The 22,820-nt window shown below is 36.6% G+C and overlaps 1 protein-coding gene across 1 annotated transcript in view; it reads left to right on the forward strand.

The window, feature by feature from the left end:
- Nucleotides 1-3,141, forward strand: part of SMC5 (structural maintenance of chromosomes 5) — a 76,584-nt gene extending 73,443 nt beyond the window's left edge. Inside the window, 1 exon segment of the mRNA XM_078152813.1 lies at nt 694-3,141. Within this exon segment, the coding sequence (XP_078008939.1) occupies nt 694-837 (144 nt within the window). The 3' untranslated portion in view covers nt 838-3,141.
- Nucleotides 3,142-22,820: the final 19,679 nt, after the last annotated feature.

Genomic DNA, 22,820 nt, shown 5'->3' on the forward strand with positions numbered 1-22,820 from the left:
GATTATGAATATTATTTACTTTTACATTGAAATTGCTACATAAAAGATGCCCACTTTACTATACCAGGTACCATTAATATATCTAGATAAATGGCAGGCATTCAAATGGGAAATGTTTGGTACACCCACCATATGTATAAGTGCTTTGATAGCTGCTCAGATATACTTTAATTAATAGAAGATGAATGTCATTCCAGAGAGAACACATTCCAGAGAGAACAAAAAGTCTGTTCTTATTTCTTTTTCTTAACAAAAGTCCTAATATAAGGGGTGAAATTCTTTTTTGCTTACTATGCATCTTAGGCACTGCGCACTGGCTGATTCTGGGGAAATGTGGGGTTCAAGTTTAAACTGAAACAAGACTGGAGAATCCACTCTGGTTCAGAGTCTCACCAGAAATGTTGGTTATGATCCTCTAGCCCTAGTCATCTAGAGGGCTCCCAGAACATAGAGGTTGGTCCTTGAACCCTTTTTAAGGACATTCAACTCAGTGAGGGTCCCAGACTGAACTGGGCAGGAACTCTTAGATATTTGCTGATTGTTAGGAGTCTCATTTATACACTTGAAATCGTTTGGTGATTACTGGTCTCTTATCAGTGTTTTGGAGTTCCTATATAGTATTGTTATAATGAAATAATAGTAGGAAAAGAATGTCCCTTAATATATATCTTTTATGTGTTTTAATATTTACAGCTGCTTCAAAATCTCACTTACTCTGAAAAGATGACAGTGCTGTTTGTCTACAATGGCCCTTGCATGCTGGAGTCAAAGAAATACAATTTAAAGGCTTTCCTTAGGAGACGACGACGTATTGGAGTTAGCCGAATGGATCAGTGATGAAAGAAAAAGGGCCTTTGGAATTCTGCCTTAAAACTATGTTTATAATTACAGAGCTGTTGAGTGAAAATGAAGAAGTTTGCTAAAAGTATAAAGAACAAGATTTATTTTTGGAAGCCTGCTTTCAAATTTAAGCAGGGTGATAAGGTTGAAACCATCTAGTTAATAATTCTTCATGATCCTTTGGAAAACTTGCTAGTAGTTGGAGTTACCTATTTTAGCCTTTGTCGATTTGGGTTAGTATCCTGGTGTTTGTTCACTGAAGTTCCATGTAAAACTTTTAGTGTGGAATCAAATTGTCATGTAATATGTGAAAATACAGGTTACAGAGTTAGGTGGTGCGTGCTCACATGGCTATTGACAGTGGAGTAACCATAAGTTAAATGTAGAGAGACCTAAGTAATTTTTAAAACCTAAAGATGGTTCTGTAAGCTTAGGTCATGATTTTTTTTCGAAGGTCCTTATATTTAATTGATAAAAAATGATTTGAGTATTTCTAGTCTGACGTGTTTGTCAGTGCTCATTTCTACTATGAGGTATGCCTTTGTTCTTTTGGAAAATTTAGAAAAAACTTATGAAATGTGAAGTTTTTGTCCTATTTCTATTTCATACTCCTCCCCCTTGCCCGTCCCCCAATTAAGCATATAGATTTAAAAAGTGGTAATAGGACTTCTTTGAAGTGCTGCAAGGTAGACCTTCGAAGTAGCACAAATAAAACCAGAAAACTTCCAAAGAAGAAAGTCAGATGTCAAGGTTATTGGGGGGGCGGGGCAGGGCGGGGATAATAATACTATAAGGTTTTTGTATTAAAAGTAATCTTATTTTCCATTTTAAATCTTGAGGAATTTCATAATTTGGGAGGACTTGGTATAGGATTCATATGTGCTGGGATTTATTTATGTCCAAGATTCTTAAATATTTTACATAGAGAAAAAGTGCATTCACTTATTCAGAACATAAAGAGTTCTTAAACTTCACATTTATTGCACTTCTGTAATTATATTGATCTTCTCTATTGTTTCAAAACTAATTAAAATTATTTTTTTTCATCAGTGAAAAACCTGTTAAATAATTTTTTAATTGAAGATATCCTCAGCAATGCAAAGCAAATTCTGTACCTTTTTGAAATATATATTTTGGAAACAAAGGCTTGCTCTAACAACATGTCCATTTGCTTAAATGGATGAATTGTCCATTTGTTTAAATCTGTATTATTGATTGTAATGTCCATTCAATTTGTCTGCTCACACAAAGTGAGGAATTGAACTCAGTGCAATTTAGGTATGTATATATTTTAAATAGCTTTCAGAATTGATATTTTTCTTAGGTCAAGAAATAATGGTGTTGTAGCTTATACTCTTTCAGCCTAGAGATTCTCTCAGTGAGGAGTCAGATTGCATTTTGCTGTATAAAAAATTTTAAAAGAAAATCTTTGCTTATTAAGTCTAATGAATGAAATATGTAAATAATATTTCTACCTGTGAGTTTATCAAATCGCTTTAATATTTTGTTCCTCATGGAGATTCGGAAACTTAGTAATATTTTGGTTTCATTCCTAAGTATGTTGATTTTTATTAGTTAAATGTGTTATTTATATGGTATAGATTTAATTTTTTATTCTGGGTTCGGTTATATTACTTTTTAGCAGGATAAAGATTTATGGAAATAAACTCAAAGATGCCATATATAGTTAAAAATAAGATGGTTAGTGACATTTCAATTTCTGTGTAATAACCATTTCTTTATAAGCATTCAGATTTTGGTACTGAAAAAAAGTGAATGCGTGGTTCCCTTTGAAATACTGACTACAAAGATAAATTATGTAGCATTCTAATACAAGAAGTAAAAGAAATGCGAAGAATGAAACATCTACCAAGGTCACTGTATACTCAACCACTTGTAATTTCAGCTATTACTTTGAAAAGGGAAAAGATGAATTCTGTTTGCGCACGATTCATAAAAACATCAAGTGAGAGCAAGATTTGATTTAAGTAATGCGATATTCAAAACTTTTAATGGCATTGATATTAAAGGGTAAAGATTTTTAGTAATTCAAAGTAGAAGGAAAATATTTTGCTATTTTCTAATTGATTTTAATATTTAATTTTTCTTTTGTATATTTCCTTCAAGATTATGCCATTTTCATAAGTCCATCCTTCTGATATATTTTTATCCAAAAATGTGAGTAAATAAAGAAACGATGAACAAAAGCCTTATCTTACAGGAATTGATGAGGCTGGGGAGAGAGGACAACCTACCACCTTGTTGTTGGGAAATTTGGAAATAAATCTATATTTTCATATACTTTTGGTGAAAATTATTTTAAATTGAAAAAATGTCATACTTTTGACATACTAACAAATCATATTTGGGGTTCAGATTCAATTAAAAACAATTCTTAGGCCTTACTATTTACACAAAGTGCCTGGGCTCTATATGGGATTACATTAGAATAGGAAGTGAGGTCCAGACTTATCTTCAAGAACCATATAGTCTAGTTGGGACAACAAAGTATTTACCTAAGAGAGATTTCTCCTTCAGAGCAATAAATTCTTAGTGTCCCAAAAGTAATAGAAGTGTGTGAATTAAAGCCAAATGTTTAGAAAAAGCTACAAGATTTACAATTTGGTTGTTGTTCAGTCATTTCGGTTGCGACTCTTCGTGATCCCATTTAGGGTTTTCTTGGCAAAGACACTGGAGTGGTTTGCCATCTTCTTCTCCAGCTCATTTTACAGATGAGGAAACTGAGGTATATAGGGTTAAGCAGCTTATCCGGGATCACACAGCTAGTAAGTGTTTGAAGCCAGATTTGAACTCAGGTCTTCCACTACACCACCTAGCTGTTCCATCTTTAATTCTTAGCCTAACTGTATTTTTAAAAATTTAAATATTAAAAAAGTTTACAGTGTATATGAAACACTTTACTATCAAGATTTCTCATTTCTGTATAAATATGTATGACTTAGTCAAAAGATAGTGAATAGACTTTCATTCTTTGCCGTACAATAAAGTTAATAGCATTTGTTGTTGAGGAGATAGAGATATTTGGTCTTGAACCAGTTGACGCTAACCTTCAGACATTCTTTTTTAAAAGATTTTAAGATCTTGATTTGTATACATAAAGACCTGTAAATTAATAATACTGGTTTCAATAGGTCATATAAGGAAATAGGTCAATTTTTTTATACTCCCACCTTGTATTCTGTCACTTTCTATATGTGAATTCTGGAGATGAACCCATGTCCCCCACTAAGTTTTCTGTATTGTGGGCATATAGTGGTCATTGACATGATAGGTTACCTGGCTGTCCAAGAGTAGGTTCTGTGTAAGGGGAGGTGTCTGTGTCTCTGTGTGTGTTGGCACCAGGGTGGCTAACTCTGGAGGGAAAAACAGCTATTCATGCAACTCTAAGGGCACTTGAAGCTGAGAAATGCATTCTCAGGTATTTCCCTGAGCCCTGCCTAAAAATAGTCTGGTCTTGTTCTTCTATAGCATTGGCTCCATCGAAGCCTCTGCAGTAAGGAGAGGTTAGTTATTTTTAGGCAGGCTTCAGAGAAACACCTGAAAGGTACTCTGATTCAGCAAATGCCACAACTGTGCCTGTCTGACCTCCCTGAAGCTAATGAACTTACTTGAAATCTTATCAAACCATTTTTCTAGCTTTATGTTGGGGTTGTGTGCTGATGCCACTCTAGCTCATCCTTCAGATAAGAAACAGTTCATAAGGAAAATGTAAGGAAGGATTTGTCAGGAAGGTGAATTGCTGCTGAGTTTTGGTACCATTTTAAGAACTCCATTCTGGTTTTTTAATCTGATATTTAGCTATCAATTCATCTTTAGGCACATTTAAAACTAACAATATCAGTAGAATGACAGTCACTGTTATTTTCTTTATCTTCTTCAGACATAATTTAGTTGAAATAATCATTTAAAATATGAGCCTTTGCAGACATGAGGGTGCTTCAGAAATTCCACAATCCTGTTTCTCAAATCTATAGACTTGCTGCATCTTAGGTGATAGGTGCTACTGATGGCCTTAGACCTGGCAGCTATGTGGAGAATAGAATGGAAAGAGGAGGTGCTAAAAGTAGAAAGACTAGTTAAGTCCAGCCAGAGGCTTGAACAAAAGAGGTCTCTGTAGGAGAGACTGGTTGTTAGGGAGGTAAAATTAAGCACTTGGCAACTATTTAGATGTGGAATGTGACGGAGAAGGAAGAGTCTTGAGGTTACAAAACTGGGTGACTTATAGGATGGTAGCTTATTCAAGATACACAGAAATTTGGAGGCATTAGGGTTGGAGAGTGAGAAGGGGCGGATAATCAACTCTGATATGAATATCTAACAGAACATCTATGTAGAAATGTGGATGATGTGGAAACACGTAAATTTGGTAGTCATCTGCATAGAAAACTGAACCCTTACAACTGAAGAATCACCATGGGAAAAAAACAAAGGACCCAGTTCACAGTCTTAAATGACAACTACACAGTGGGCAGAATGATGAGCTAGCAAAGGAGACATAAATGAATAGGCAGGAAGAGAGCATTGCCACAGATAAGAGGGATAAGAGTATCCAAGAGGAGGGAGTAGTCAGCAGTCAAAAGCTTTAGAGATGAGGAGCATGACGACAGAGAAAAGGCCAATGAGACTTAGCAATTCCAGGCATGTTAGTAATGAAGAGGTGAGGAACCAAGTGAGTACAGAGTTTAGGCTATTTCTTTTCATGCCTGTGTATACTTATGTAGATGTACATAAATTTGGCCAAGAAAGAAAGATATAAAAGGTGACTGATTAGGAAGATTTTAGGGGTCTAATGGAGGAGAGGGGCATATATATAGGTGAGCAGAGAAGGACACAAGAAAGAGATCAAAGAGGAGCAGAAGACTAATAGGGCAACTTCTTCAAGGTTATGGGAAGAAATGGGTTGAAGCACAAGTAGAAGTTTCTTGGCAAAGAGGACCACCACTCCACAACTAATAGAGGTCCTATGCCTCAATAGAACATAAGTTGTTTGAAGTGAGTGACTGATTTTTGTCATCTCTCCCGTACCTTGCATGTAGTAGGTACGTAATATTCATTGAATTGAGAGGAATAGTTTGGTGATTTCCTATCCTACCTTTAGGCAGAATATAACCTGGCCTCCCTTCCAAAAGATGGTTGACTATCCTGGAAAAGATCTGTTTGTGGCCTGTTAACGATGTTGCTAATTGATTTTTTTTTAAAAAAAAAATTATCTTAGGGGCAGCTAGGTGACACAGTGGATAGAGCACTGGCCCTGAAGTCAGGAGGACCTGAGTTCAAATGTGGCCTCAGACCAAACACTTGACACTTACTAGCTGTGTGACCCTGGGCAAGTCACTTAGCCCCAATTGCCTAAAAATAAAAAATAATTTATTAAAAAAAATATTATCTTAACCCAATCTTGCAGATTAAGTTCATTTCCTCCCATTCTTTCAGCAGTGAGGGTGTCAAAACCTGGTCACCATCATTGACATCAAGGTGAGAAATGGCCAATGAAAATAGTATAACTGCATAGGCCATTCATAAATAATTTTGGCTTTTTGAATTAAGGAATGCTTCAGAGTAACTTAAAAGTGTAACATTCTATAGGGCCAATGCCTTTTTATTAGATAGCATGTGTTCTGAAAATCAACAAAATATGGTTTGGAGAACAAATAAAATCCAGACCTGAAAGAGCTTTAGAAAATGCTTTTCCCAAGATTTAAGAGGTAACAAAATGGTCATTATACTTCTGAGGAAGATCTCAGATGATCAGAACATCAGACTTGGGATTGTCTCCATTAAGTGTAGTCTTCAAAGTTGTATAGGTGACCTTGATTCCCCAAATCTGGCAAATAATGGTTAAATGTACCTTCTGAGGAAATATATTCTTTGCTTGCAAGAGGAATTATAACTTAGAGAAGGATTTATTATATTTTATGGTTCTCAGGTGAAGCATTACCTTTCTGACTACATAAGCTCAAGCTTCCAAAAGAGGAGAAATCTGAAGTAGAGAGATTTGCCAAGAGAAGAGCTCATAGGGACTATTCATCTGAGGACCTTTCTACAAAGAGAATTTGGCTTTCCTGACAAGGAGGAGGGTGAGAACTTGTCGGAGAGCCAGGTTCCTCATATATCAAAAAAATAATAATGATAATTGAAACATCAAAAAGAAAACTAAGTGAAATAGAGCACCTTTGCAATTTTTTTAAATGTCAGAAGCAATGCTAATGGATGCTGTTTTAAAAATTGAAACAAAAATTAATGTACATAAGTAAATCACAAGAACAGATGAAGAGTTTGTAAAAAAAAAGTCATGGCAGGGATCTGAATCTAGAGTTTAAAAATGCTTTTTAAAAAGTAAATTATGAAAAAATGGTAATATGGATAATATAGAAAACCTAAAAGAATCAATATAGAAGCAACCTGCAACAAGTTTACTGCAGAAGGAGAGCAAACTCAAAAAATATTGAATTGGAGAAGATACAAATGATGGACCTGGAAGATAGAGTACCCCTCTCCTCCCTGCTCCTAATGACTGATATCCAAGAAAATTTAAGGGGGAAAAAAACTTGCAAATTGAAATAGCATGTACAGAGAAAATAATTTTTCATTGGACCTCAAATAAGTCACAAATATATCAGAACAAAAGAGTGAGACCCCAATGAAATGTTGTCCTTGGCACTGCTGTTTTAAACCTGAATAATCTACAACCAGTATTTCCTTGAGACCTCTGAATCCCCATGTTGATTTGATAAGGTACAATAGATGAAAGTGCCAGGCTTAACGTCGAAAAGACTCATCTTCCTGAGATCAAATCCAACTTCAAACACTAGCTGTGTGACCCTGGGCAAGTCATTTAACCATTTGCCTCACTTCCTCATTTTTCAAATGAACTGGAGAAGAAAATGGCAAACCACTCCTGTATCTTTGCCAGGAAAACCTCAAATGGGGTCATCAAGAGTCAGACACAACTGAAACATCTGAACAACAATCTAATTTCACTAAAAGATTTTTAATGATATTCTACCAGTGGTTACCAAACTTATTTGGCCTACTACCCCCTTAAAAAAAGTTTACTCAGAGCCACCCTTATTTTCATTCGATGCCCCTCCAATTGCACCCAAGTCTACTACCATCCTGTCCTCCTAAACCCCACCCCATCATCCCAGCATGTCCCCCAGGGTGCAGTATCACCCACATTGGGAACCTAACCCAATCCAACCTCTATCTTCTACTTTGTCATCTTCACCATCTTTCATAGTTTGTCTGTGTTCTTGAAGATCTTTTCTATAAAGCCTTACTTCCTCATCACTTAACAAGGGAAAGTGGATTTTTTTCTAATCTGATTTTGTAAAAAAAGTTCATGTTCTGTATCAGAATGGAAACTAGTATTGATTACTAATAATTGTTCATTTTAAAATCTGGTGGAGTTACCCACTAAATCCTCTCAAATGAGGTAATATTTATAAAAGCCCTTAATTATAGGTACTTAATTAATGCTTCTCTTCCAACTGTCTAAAGTGTTCATCCATTAGAAAAGGAGCGTATGTAGTTTGTGTATAAAATTACATTCTTTCCCACCAAAAATTGATGCAAATTAATTCCACTGGGGGGAGGAATTATGTAAATATAGCTTTAAGATATTTAATACTTCCTGATTAATTTTTAACCATACGTGAAAGGATTTCATGAACAAAATTCTAAACTGATAAGAATAGTAGATCAACTGGTTACCTAAATACATACTTTAGAAGTTGATATGGGTAAACTTAAAGGAAGATACTTTGGGAAAAATCACTTTGGTTTTTGGGTTGGCTTTTTTTAAAAAATAATGTACTTTTTCCCAATTGCACGTAAAAACAATTTTTAACATTCACTTTTAAAAATTTAGAGTTCCAAATTCTCTCCCTCTTTCCCTTCTCCCCCCACCCCCAAAGGTAAGCAATTTGATATACGTTATACATGTTCAATAATACAAAACATTTCCATATTAGTTGTGTTGTGAAAGAAAATACACATACACACACATACAAAGCCACAAAAAAAATAAAGTGAAAAATAGCATGCTTCAATCTGCATTCAGACTCCAAATCAGTTCTTTTTCTGGAGATGGATAATAGCACTTTTCATTATGAGTCCTTTGAAATTGTCTTGGATCATTAGATTGCTGGGAATAGCTAAGTCCTTCACAGTTGATCATCATACAGTATTGCTATTACTGTGCATAATGTTCTCCTGGTTCTGCTCACTACACTCTATCAGTTCATGTAAGTCTTTCCAGGTTTTTCTGAAATCATCCTGCTCATCAGTTCTTACAGCAAAATAGTATTCCATTATAATCATATGTCACAACTTCTTCAGCCATTCCCCAATTGATGAACATCTCTTCAATTTCCACTTCTTTGGCAAAACAAAAAGAGTTGCTACGTTTTTGTACAAACAGGTCCCCCCACACACACCTTTTTAAATCTCTTTAGCATGCAGACCCAGTGGTGGTATTGCTGGATTAAAGGGTATGCACAGTTTTATAGCCCTTTGGGCATAGTTCCAAATTGCTCTCCAGAATGGTTGGATCAGTTCACAACAGCAACAGTGCACTAGTGTCCCAATTTTCCCACATTCCCTTCAACATTTATCATTTTCCTTTTCTGTCATATTGGTCAATCTGATAGCTGTGAGGTGGTACCTCAGAGTCGATTTAATTTGCATTTCTCTAACCAATAGTGATTTGGGGCACTTTTTCAAATGACTATAGCTTTGAATTCTTCTTTTGAAAACTGCCTGTTCGTATCCTTTAACTATCAAATGGGGAATAACTTGTATTCTTATAAATTTGACACACTTCTCTCCATATTTAAGAAATGAGGGCTTTATCAGAGATACTTGCTGTTAAAAAAAAATTCCCCAGTTTTCTGTTTTCCTTTTGTTGTTTATTCTTCATTCTCGAAGACAACCATGACATGAGGAAAGTGATGCCATGACTTGCAGATGAATTGGATTTAAGTGAGAAAGAGCTGTGCAAAGTCAACCAGCCTTACTTTCTCCTCCAGAGCCATCTGGGTCCAGTGGCAAGACATAGATCAGGACAACTGGAGATGGCCCCAGACGCAGTGGGAGACTTTGACCTTTTTAAGCTAAGGTCTTAAACAGATCTCAGTTTGCCTGAAGCAGCGCCCTTCAGTGATTAAGCCTAGGTAAGAAATGAGGCAGAAAATGGCCTCTTCTACCTAATTAAAAATAGATAAATCTGAGAGGGGAAGATCTTCAGGGTTTTTGTCCAAAATAGAAACAATTGCTATTTATACTCACTCTGAGCCATCAGATCTCCAACAATGACCAAATCAGTCTTGGGCTGGGACCTATTGTTGTTGGCCAATCAAGGAGGGCCAGAGTGATTTGGATTTAAAGCATGGTCCCTAGAAAAGAAATCTAGCCCATAAACCCCGAGATATCTTGTGAGGTTTCAGTGATCCAAATTTATGTTCCTTTGGGCGGGGCACCTGCAGATCAGGTATGATTACCTATGTGGACAGGAGGTGGGAAAGAAGGAAGGCAGGAGCTATGTTGCCCAACTGGAACTATCAGTTGGGTCCCCAGTAGAGTAGCTACCACTACTACTCAAAGATTGTTGATTATTGTTTATCCTTCATTCCAGAAGAGGACCATGACATGGGGAAGGTGATGTCATGATTTCCAAGTGAATTGGATTTAAGTGAGGCAGAGCTGTGCAAAGTCATGAGCCTCAATCTCTCCTTCAGAGCCATCTCAACAAGGTCATATACGAATTTCTTGAAGGAACCAGTAGTGTTTAACCTGAAGAAGAAAAGACATAGGTGGGACACATATTGAAGTATTTGAAGGGCCATCATGTGGGAGCTTCATTGGTTTTGTTTGTGCAAAAGCTTTTTAGTTTAATTTAGATCTGACAGGTAAACTATTCCGTGCTCCCCTAATCTGCCCATGGTATCGCCCTTTATATCTAAATCATGTAGTTATTTTGACCTTATCTTGGCATACAGTGTGTGATGCTGTTCTATACCTAGTTTCTACCAAAGTGCTTTCTAGTTTTCCCAGAAGTTTTTGTCAAATAGTGAGTTGTTGTCCCAAACACTTGGATCTTTGGGTTTACCAAACACTAGATTACTATAATCATTTACTACGGTGTCATGTGTATTAATGATCTACCACTTTTATTTCTTAGTACCAGATTGTTTTGATGGTTACTGCTTTGTAATACAGTTTAAGATCTGATATAGCTAGACCACCTTCCTTCACATTTTTTCCCACTAATTCCCTTTATATTCTTGACTTTTTGTGCTTACAGATGAATTTTGTTATTTTTTTCTATCTCTATAAAATAATTTTTTGGTAGTTTGATTGGTATGGCACTGAAATAAGTAAATTAAATAAAATTGTCATTTTTATTATTTTGGCTCAGTCTACCTATGAGCAATTAATATTTTTCCATTTCTTTAGATCTAACTTCATTTGTATTAAAAGTGTTTTGTAATTGTGTTTATATAGTTCCCGGGTTTGTCTAGGTAGGTAGACTATCAAGTATTTTGTGTCATCAACAGTTATTTTAAGTGGCGTTTCATTTTCTATCTCTTCCTGCTGGATTTTGTTGGTAATATATTAAAATGTTAATAATTTATATGGGTTTATTTTATATCCTGCAACTTTGCCAAAGTTGTAAATTATTTCAATTAATTTTTCATTTGATTCTCTAAGATTCTGTAAGCATGTCATCATTGTCTGCAAAGAGTGATAGTTGTGTTTCCTCATTGCCTGTTCTAATTCCTTCTATTTCTTTTTCTTCTCTTATTGCTATAGCTAGCATTTCTACTACAATATTGAATAGTAGTGGTGATAATGGAATCCTTGCTTCTCTCCTGGGAGAGCTTCTAGCTTGTCCCCATTAAAGATAATGCTTGCTGATGGTGTTAGATAACTACCTCTTAACATTTTAAGAAAAGCTCCATTCCTATGGTTTTGAGAATGAGTGTTGTATTTTGTCAAAAGCTTTTTCTGCATGCATTGAGGTAATCATGATTTTTTTTGGTTTTGTTACTGATATGGTCAATTATGCTGATGGTTCTCCTAATATTGGACCAGCCCTGCATTCCTGATATAAATTCCACCTAGTCATAGTATATGGTCCTTGTGATAAAGTGCTATAATCTCCTTGGTCAAAGTTTATTTAAATTTTTTGCATCAATATTCATTAGGGAAATTGGTCTATAGTTTTCTTTCTCTATTTTAGCTTTTCTTGGTTTAAGTATCAGCACCATATTTGTGTTGTAAAAGGAATTTGGTAGGACTCATTTTCCTATTTTTCCAAATAGTTTATATAGTATTAGAATTAATTGTTCTTTAAATGTTTGGTAGAATTCACTTGTGAATCCATCTACCCCTGGGGATTTTTTTCTTAGGGAGTTCATTGATGGTTTGTTCAATTTCTTTTTCTAAAATGGGGTTACTTAAGTATTCTATTTCCTCTTCTATTAATTTATGTATTTTTAAATAATCCTCAATTTTGCTTAAATTATCAGACTTATTGGCATGTAACTGGACAAAATAGCTCCTAATAATTGCTTTAATTTCCTCTTCTTTGATGGCAAATACATCCTTTTTAATTTTTGATACTGGTCATTTGGTTTTCTTCTTTCTTTTTTTAAATCAAATTGACCAACGGTTTATTTCATTGGTTTTTTCATAAAACCAGCTCCTAATTTTATTTATTCAACTGTTTTCTTACTTTCAATTTTATTAATCTCTCCTTTGATTTTTAGGACTTCCAATTTAATTGGTGCTTAATTGGGTATTGAATTTTTTTTAACCAGGATATATACTTAACAGAACTTCAGAATTGGAATGAACATCTGTGGCCATCTATACACACACACAAAAAAAAATTCCCACCATAATAGATCTGAAAACTAGTTATTCAGCCTTTGCATGAAGACCTCCAATAAAGGGAAATCCACTACCTCCTGACAATGCACATTCTGCTTTTACTATTTAATAATAATTCTGCCTTTAATTCTTTTCATCAAGCCTAAATTTGCCTCTGAAATTCCCACCCAGTGTGTCTGTTTGTGCCCTCTGAAGCCAAACAGAACAAATCTAAGCACATAAAAATTTTGTGTGTATATTTTTTTAAGATAACTAATATCCCCTCCAAGCTTATTATTTTCCATACTCTCCTCATATGGCTTTGAGGTTCTTCACTTTTCTGGTTCCCCTCTGGTTCTTCTCCAGCTAAACAATCACAGTACTCCAGTGTTGTATGACCAGGGTAGAGTATAACAGAGTACAACTATCAACTTCCTTATTCCTGGAAGCTATGCCTTCCACTGCAGCCCAAGACAACATTCACTGTTTTGGTTTCCATGACACTGTTGACTTCATTTTAAGTTTGTAGTTGACTAAAACACCCAGTTCCTTTTTCATACATAATGCTAATTGTGTCTTCCCCATCTTGTGAAGGGTTTTTTTTTTAACTCAAATGTAGCATTGTAAATGTAATAGAAATAGATGTAATCTTGTTAACATCAGCCCAATGTTGAGTGTTAGAATCTTTTGGAATTCCAGTTCTGCTATCTAACATGTTATTACTCTTAGCCTTGTGACATCTATAAATTTAACAATGATGCTCACTGTTCTTTATATGGGCTTAGGACCAAGTGCCATCACTGGGGTACTACCCTCTGTCTTCAGCCATTCAAATAACTTGAATACTACTGTTAATGACCTGTTGAAGGGTAGAATTTTTCAGTTTAATTACAAAGTGCCAATATTCACTTATTCTACTATATAGATACATAACTGATTACATCACACTACAAAAAGTATTGCTTTCTTATGTGAACATCATAATTCACCCCTTTTACTAAAAACAATGGGAGTTTTGGCACTTCATTTTTGCCAAAAACAAAACAAAAACCTTCCATAAAACCCTGAGCTAAAAGGCAATGTAATTAATGCACCTGTTAACATTTTTATTTCCATAAATGAAAAAATTAATAAAACCTAGCCCATCACAAAACTGTTTTGTAGAGTTTTTCAAAGAAGTCATTTAGCCAGAGGGCCTTACTGACCCATCTTTTTAAATACTTACTAATGCTAAGATGGGCATCATTTTCCATTTCTACTGCTGTCTTCTGTTATGACAGTGTCAAGGATCTTATCTTCATAGAAACAATGTGCTTCTTTTATAATAATGGTTGTTCCACATGATCTCCATATCGCTGCTTCCTATCTATAATGCCTCTCTGATAGAGTTGGCAATTCTCTTTTTTTTTTTTAAATGAGACCAGTACTACTGAGAACTCGAAATGTAGTTAAAGTGATTAGTTGTACTGGTTCACAACCTGATGAGATAAAATCAGCTGATCCAAGTAGGAGATTGAAAAAAAAAATCTGAATTGTCTCTTCTGCTACCTCTCTCCAGAGCATTCTTCACCAATGCTTGTCTTTGAAAATAATCTGGATATAAGATAGACTTCCACATCACATATGAAAAATTACATCCATATGCCACATTATCTATATTCCTTTCATACCTCCTAAAGGTTGCAGGTAGACTGCTATTCTGGAGGCTTGCATTCCCAAAATTGTTTTGTGAAAGCAGATAAACTGACTTCTTATGAGATATTACTACTTTCAGTCAACTGAATTTTGATGGCCTTTCCCAGAATTCTTTATTCCCTCATGTCAGAGGCTCTTAACTTTTTTATTTTTTAGGTAATTTGGGGTTAAGTGACTTGCCCAGGGTCACACAGCTAGTAAGTGTCAAGTGTCTGATCTGAGGCCAGATTTGAACTCAGGCCCTTTTGACTCCAGGGCCAGTGTTCTATCTGCTGCACCACCTAGCTGCCCCAGGTTCTTAACTTTAAAAAAAAAAAAAGATCATCATTGAAGGAAATGCTAAATTTTAATTAGAGATTAGTGATAATAAGGATGAATTTTTTTCCCATCCAAGTTTATGGACCCCAAATTAAGAACCACTGCCTTTAAGTAGATTTATTCCATAAGGGACAGATCCTTTATGTTTGAAATTCATAAATGTAAACTGATTTGGTTTATCATCTTTATCCCTTGGGCTTTTTACTTTTGTCACGGTATCTCTCTGGTGGTTGAAGAGGAGCACCTCCATCTCTAGCCACAGGCCTCACTGTGATAATAGTGCCCCCATTGCCAGGTCAACTGACTAGTATATTTTTTAAAAAAAATTTAAGAGTGCTATCTTTTTGGTTTTGTACCACCTTCATTTGCCACTGTATTCCTTCCCCTTTCTCCATCCAGAGAACCATTACTTAAAATGAAGAATAATGAAGGGGGGGGGGAAGGGGACCAAGAGCTATTAGAGAAAACTAACCAATATACCAAAATCTGATCTGCACATATGATTAATCAAGTGTTCCACATGCATAGTCTTCCAGCTCAGCAAAGAAGGGAGAGATGCATTCTCTCTGGGACCAAGCTTGGTCATTCTAATGACACAGTGTTCAGTTTCAGTTTTTTGTTGTTTTAATTCAACATTGTTGTCATTGTATTTTTTTCCTGATTCTATAATCTCTGGGTCAAAAACAGACTTTTCTTTCACCTTCTTAGCAAAATTCAAATTGCTTTCCAGAATGGTTATACCAGTTCACAATCCCAGCAGTGTATTAGTAACCCTGTCTTTGCATAAACCTTCCCACATTGGCCATTCCTGTCTTTTATAATCTTTGCCAATTTGCTAGACATGAGGTAAAACTTCAGAATTGTTTTGATTTGCATTTTTTCATTAGTGATTTTGAGCAATTTTCAATATGGTTAAGTTTGCAATTCTTTTGAGAATTGTTTGTTCATATCTTTAGACTGCTTATCTGTTGGTCAGTGGCTTTTGCTGTTATATCAGACTCTTACAGATATCTGATATAAAGATATTTTTCCTTCCAATTGACTGCTTGTCTACGTGGAATTTAAAATTAACTTCCAGTTGTCATCTCCTGACTTCTTGGAGTCAGAAAAAGTATTAAAGTAAAAAAAAAAAATAATGCTGATCATACCATAACTTATGATAACATCAGCTGCTCCTAAAGTTTACAGATGTGCTTCATTGAAACACAGAAATGGGATCATGAGCTGTTATGTTTTAAAGTAGCAAGGGATCCCAAGAGAAAGAAGCATAGGTGGCATGTGTCAGCCAAACAACTGCCACCATCTTCTCTCAGAGCCACATGAAAACAGCTCAAAACCTTGTGCCCAAGAACTCTAGGAAAAGCATCCCAACCCAAACCACCAGCCCCGCTTCCAGCCTCACCCAGTCATTAAGGGGAGCAATCCCTGTAAAAAAGGAACCTACCTTCACCAACAATTGATGAATGCCAATGGTATACAAGCCCAAAAGGCCCATGAATGGCAATTTCCTCCGGTCCTGCTTCCAAGCCCTTGCCTCTACCATCTCAAGATACAACCCCATGGAAATATATCTTCTGTGGTTGCTTAAGTCCTCACTAAAAACCCCCCAAAGAGAGTTTTCAGCATTAAATTCTTTGAAATGTCAAAATTGTTCAAAACAAGAAGCAGATAGGATTTCATCAATGGAAAAGACGTTAAAGAAGGTGCATGATCATCTGTCTTGCCACTGCATTCTAAGGACCATTGGGTCTTTCTATTTGACTTGCAGCTGAGGCCTACATATGTTGTCTTGCCCTATTAAAATGTAAGATCCTTAAGAAGAGGGACTATTTATATCCTCTGTACTTTGCACATTGTAAGTAAGCATTTAATAAATCCTTTTTCATCCATTCAAAACAATCCTAGATTTAGGGCTAGAAAGGACCTTTGAGGCTATGGAGTCCAACCCTCTCTTCTACAGCTGAGGAAATGATCACAGAAAGGTTAATAGAGTTATGCAGCTCACACAGTAACCATCTAGATCAAGATTCAAACTGTGGTCTTACCTTCAAGCCTACCATTCTATCCACTACACCTATCCTGGCACATAGGATAGTCCTAATAAATGCTTGTTAACTGACAGTGGGAACCATGTACATAACATAGAAGAAAATTAGTGCCAGAAACTGCTCGAATAGTTTTACTCCGTTTCTTAATTATTCCAAGTTCCCAACATGTTCACCTTCCTCTCTCCTTTCTTTGCTTTCTTACATCAGATTATTTGTTTTCCTTCTGACTGGTTAGATTCACCATGACTCATTTTAGACTTTTAAACCTTGTGATAGTATCAATTTTCCTTTGCCTCCTATTTTTATGACTTGGCATGTTGTTGTTGATTTGTTCTATTAGCTACCCCACCTCATACACTGCTTTGGTGACAGCCAAGCTAATACCCAGCTGGCTAGCTCCACCTGCTGGTTTTCACTGCCATCACTTTCAGCTACTCCCAGGACTTAATGAAAAGAGAAGGCTAAAATTTTCTTCTCTCTCTCCCCTAAACTTCCCCTGTAGCCCTTTAAAAGGGCACAACTTCATCTTTGGTGTGTTAGAAGTAAATATTACACGGAAAACAATACTGACACAAGTTATACAGGTTCTCATAGCCAAAACCTTATCCTTAGCAAGGAAACCAACTGTAAGTCCACATCAGCTCCTACCCAATCCTGCCATTAACAGTTCTAATGGTACCACTTCAGTAGTTTTTTTTTGGGGGGGGGAGGAAAGGCGGGGTAAACCACTGCATTTAAATCCTCTGAGATCTACTTTTCTAGCCCTTAGTTGTATTGAGAGGTCCTATCAAGCGGCCGATCAAGTTTGGTTGTGCTCAGTGTACTTCACCTTGACCTAAAGCTGTGGCCTACGATGCCATTTTCCCTTGCCTGCACCTGTAGTGTTGGTTTCATACCACTTCGTTCATCTAGAGGTCCCTGGGAAGCACCCATGTGTACATACTCTTTCCTTGCCCTGCCCCCTCTTTTCTGGCTGGTCCCAGAAGCAGATACTTCCAATTGGCTTAAAGCAGATGCTTAGGTCTTTGGTATCAGCTTGCTGTGGAGATGAGAGAGGGACTCAGACATGGGTGTTTACTCCTTCTCTATTATTACTTCCTTGCTTTGTCTAATTAACGACCTCCCTGACAACTTCACCTAAAAAATGAAGAGGCTTTCAGTACATTTTCTTTAGGTCCTTTCCAGTTATCACCTCTTCCATTTACCCTTATGCAGGCTATGGACCACAGCGGCCAGTCCTCTAGGAGCCTTGTGACTTCTCAGACAAACTTGCTTTCTAGCTTGGAATCTGTGCTCCCAGGTGGGCTTTCTCTTGGTTCACTCCCGTGGCCTAACCTGGAGTGATGAGACAAGAGACAAGAGACATTCTGTCCTCAGGTACAGATTCAACAGCTTCCTTAACATTCTGTATCCTTGGCCCAGGTTTTTGCTACCCCCACCACACTTCCTCAGCAGTGGATCCAGACTACTCTAAGTAAAAATAACAAAACTGCTGAGTATACGCCAGTATAAACATATTCCCAATCAGGGGTGTGCTGGAGGTGACATGTTTTCAACAAGAACATTTTTAGAAATCAGGCAAATGCTACGAATCAGGGCTTGACTTATTGTTTTGTTGATTGTCTAAACTTAAAGTAATGGAGAAAATGTTAATAATGCACACTAAACTTCAAAGTGTGATGAATACCTGTCTGTTCCCCTTGCTGCCCTTCACTCTTCACCCGCAGCCATTTGTTAAACATTTACTAGCATACTCCTCAATCCTCAGAAATCAAACAGGATCATTTCATCACACATTTTTACATTCTATTTTTCTTACGTCTGATATGTGTTTTCTTATTAACAGATCTGCAGACCATCCTACAGTTTTTCTCAAAATATGAGGTGAAGTCAAAAAATCACAGGACGTAGAATTGGAAGGGACCTTAGGGAACATTCCAAGCCCATTTTTCAGATGAGGAAACTGACTGAATAAGGTGGAGTGACTTGCCCAAGTTCACATAGGTAGTAAAAAAGCATGAGATAGAACTCAGGGCCCCTGACTCCAGATCCACTTCTTTCTACTATGTTGTACAAGTTCTATTCACACTAAAGAGATAAGGAAATGGCCCCATGAGATACAGAGAAATAGAAGTAGAGACAGGATTAAAACCTAGTCAAAATCTTAGCCAAGTTAATTTCCAGTAAGCCCCATACCCATTGATTGTGCTGTGCTTGGTACTTCTTGAAGTAACTAAGTGCCTCCTATAGCCTTTCAGCAGATTTTGTTGTAATCCATTATACCACAATTTTTTTTTAAGGATTTGAAAAAAATATTCTACAGTGTTTCTCCTAGTGATTTCCAGACTCCTCTGCCTTACTTTTTATTTGCTTCACACAGTTCTCCCATCTCACCAACTTCATCAAATAAATGTTATCCATGATATTCAATTTTTTTCCATCTCTATTCCTTTTTGCCTGGAATTCCTTCCTTTTCTTTATGAAAGCATATTTTACCTAAAACATTAACAAAATTTCAATGTTTATAATGTGTCTTTGGCTTAAATTGATTTTGACATTTGTACATATATACTGTGATGAGAGTGTTTTGTACCCTAAAAAATGTCAGGATTAGGCTGAGGCATAGACATATTGAAGATCTTTTAAGTATATCCTATTTCCTAATGTACATTTTAATAATTTCATGACTTTACTACCTTCTGAACTAGTATAATTACCCTCATTTTCTGTAGGTATTTTAAAAGACAGGGCAAAGCCAAAATGGCAGAATAGCTGGGAGACGTACAGTGAAGATCTCTCAACAGATCTAAAAAATACACCAGACTAAATCCTGATCCGGAAATTGAAGATAAAAATCAGTCATTTTTCTATACCAGGTATTCATAGGAAGACAGAAGGATCTACAGATTTGCAGAAACTAAGGATGGGGTGTATCCGGGGGCACCCCAAACAAATCACTCTAGTTCAAGGAGAGGCTGTGCACCAAGGCAAGAGCAGGTTCTGGATCCAGCACAGAGGAGCTTGAATTTATGCATGGTCAGGAAACAGGTGCCAACTGACAGTCCTTTCACTTAATACCCAGTTTTGGATCACAGATCCAGAGTAGACTGAGGAGAGAACCTGCAGAAGGGTGGCTGGCATTCCAAAGTGAAGAGCAATTTTAGACCCTAGGTTGTATACTGAGACAAGCAAGTTCAGAAACATGCAGCAGCTGTCTGTCTTGGTCCCAAGAGAATGGAGGGTCTTCTGCCCAGCACGAAGCCTGCAATAGAGTAACTAGGGCAGCAACCTCAGACTAAAAGGGAGCCTAGAGTTCTTTTGCTTTCAATCAACAGAGTTTTCTAGCTGGCTGATAATGGCTGAATCCAGCAGCAGTCTACTGAAACTCCTTATGGGGCAAGCCCAAAGGTGCATTGTTGAGAATCAAATTCAGGTCAGGAACTTGCAGAGCTTACCCTGTAGTGATCGGAGTTTGCCCTGGATCAGACCATTTTGGGAGCAATGAAAGCTTAAGGTCCCCAACCTGAACTGTCCCTGAGATTCTGGAATAACATAACATTCAATATTCCCAAGAAAGCAACAGCAGGACCAGGCCAGATATTCCTCCAGAAGTATTCAGAGTCAGATCCAAAGACAGGAAATAAGCTGGAAGAATGAGTGAGAAAAAAAAATTAAATAAAATTTTAAAAAGCATTTCTCCATAAAAAGTTATTATGATGACAGATACTCGAGATATACACCCAGAAGAAGGGAATGATTCCAAAACATCTACTAGCACAATCTCAAAGAAAAACACAACTTGGGTACAAATTAAACTAGAATTCCTGGAAGAAATTAGTAGAACTATTTTATTTAAGATTTAAGGACTATATATATAAATGAAATAAGTGTGCTAAAGGACAAAATTAGAAAAGAAATGAGAGCTATGGAAGAAAGAAGTGGAAAAGGAATTAACAGCTTGGCCCAAGCGATACAAAAGCTTGCCCAAGCAAAAATACTTCCTGAAAATTAGAACCAAATAGAAGCTAATGATTCCATGAGATAAGAGATATTAGAAACAAAGTCAAAAGACTGAAAAATATAGAAGAAAATATCTCAAACGTTTCTCAGAGCAAAAACAACTGATCTGGAAAACAGATTAAGGAAAGATAATTCAAGAATCACTGGAGGTAATGACCAAAGGTTATGACCAGAAAAAAAAAAGCCTACATATATTTCAAGAAATCATAAAGGTAAAGTGCCCAGATCTCTTAGACGCAAAGAGAAATGTGAAAATAGAAAAAAATCTACCAGTCACCATCTGAAAGAAGCTCCCAAATGAAAGCTCCAAGAAGCATTATAGCCAAAATGCAGAACTTCTAATCAAAGAAAAAGAACTGCAAGCAGTCAGAAAGAATTCAAGTGCTGAGGAATCACAGTCATGATCACACAAGATTTAACAGCCAAAAAGTAGAGGAGAGTTTAGAATGACATCTCAGAAGTCAAATAGACTTATAACCAAGAATAACCTACCCAGCAAAAGTGAGGATGATCCCACAGGAGAAAACATGGCCCTTTGATTAAATTAAAGGCATTCTTAAGGGGGAGGGGGAACCAGGAAGGGAATCAGCATTTATATAGCACCTACTGTATTCCAAGCACTTTACAACTATTATTTCATTTGATCCTTACAACAACCCTGCAAGGTTGGTGCTTTGATTATTTTACAGTTGAGGAAAGGGAGGTAAACAGAAGTTAAGCAATTTTGCCTATGGTCATATAGCTAGTAAGTGTCTGAATCTGAATTTGAGCTCAGGTCTTTCTGACTGCAGGCCCAGCACTCTTATCTACTCTACCACCTAGCTGCCTCAGATGAAGACCAGAGCTACATAGTAACTTCCAAGTGCAAACACAGGAATCAAGAGAAACATTAAAAGATTAACACAACAGACAGTCACAAGGGACTAAAGAAGGATAAACTGATTACATTCTAACAGGGGAGATAGTGCATGTGTCTCCTCTGAATCTCTTAAAAGAAGAATGGAATGGGAGGGAAGAGGAATACTCTTAAGGGAAAAAAGGGAGAGAAAGGTTGGAGAAAATTATCTCACATAATGAGGGTGCACAAGTAGAAGTCTATACAAAGAAAGAGGGAGAAACTGACACTTGAACCTCATTCTGAACTGAATAATCTATTCAAAGGAGGGAAGAATATATTCACAGAGTTTGGCACAAAAGTGATCCAGTAAGAAGGAAAGAGAGAATTAGAGGGAGAGCACATTAAGGGAAAGATTAGTCCTAAGCAAAACAAACTCTAAAGATGTACAAAAATACAACTCTTTTTGAGGTAGCAAAGAAACTGAAGAGATGTTGATCATCTGGGACATGGCTGAACAAGTCACAGTATATAAGGATAATAGAACACTATCATGCTGTGAGAAATGCTGAAGGGGTGACTTCAGAAAAGACTGGTAAGATTTTCATGGACTGATGCAGAATGAAATGAGCACAAGTAAGAGAACAATTTATTCAATGACTGTAATATTTTAAAAATTTTGAAAGACTCAGGAATTCTAATCCATATCATGACCAATCATGACTCAAGAACACTAATACTGAAACTTGCTCACCACTTTTTGACAGAAAGCTGAAGGACTCAGAGTACAGAATGGGCCCTTTTTTTTCTCTGTTTTTTTTTGGGGGGGAGAGATGAGGAGGGATGGGGGAAGACGTGGCCAATGTGGAAATTTGTTTAGCTTGATTATACATATTTTAATCAACATTCATTAAGTGCCTATTATGTGCCAGGCACTGTTCCAAGCAACTGAGGATACAAAAAGAAACAAAAGACAGTCCCTTCCCTCAAGGAACTTACACTCTAATGGGGGAAACAACATACAAAAAATATATATGCAAAGCAATCTATATACAGGATAAAAAAGAAGTAATTAAAAGAGGGGAGGCATTAGAATTAAGAGGAGATGGAGAAAACTTCCTGTAGAAGGTAGAATTTTCATTGGGACTGAAAAGAAACCAAGGAGTTTA

This window comes from Phascolarctos cinereus, unplaced genomic scaffold (genome assembly GCF_003287225.1).
Source record: "Phascolarctos cinereus isolate Bilbo 61053 unplaced genomic scaffold, phaCin_HiC Scaffold_4;HRSCAF=312, whole genome shotgun sequence".
Lineage (NCBI taxonomy): Eukaryota > Metazoa > Chordata > Mammalia > Diprotodontia > Phascolarctidae > Phascolarctos > Phascolarctos cinereus.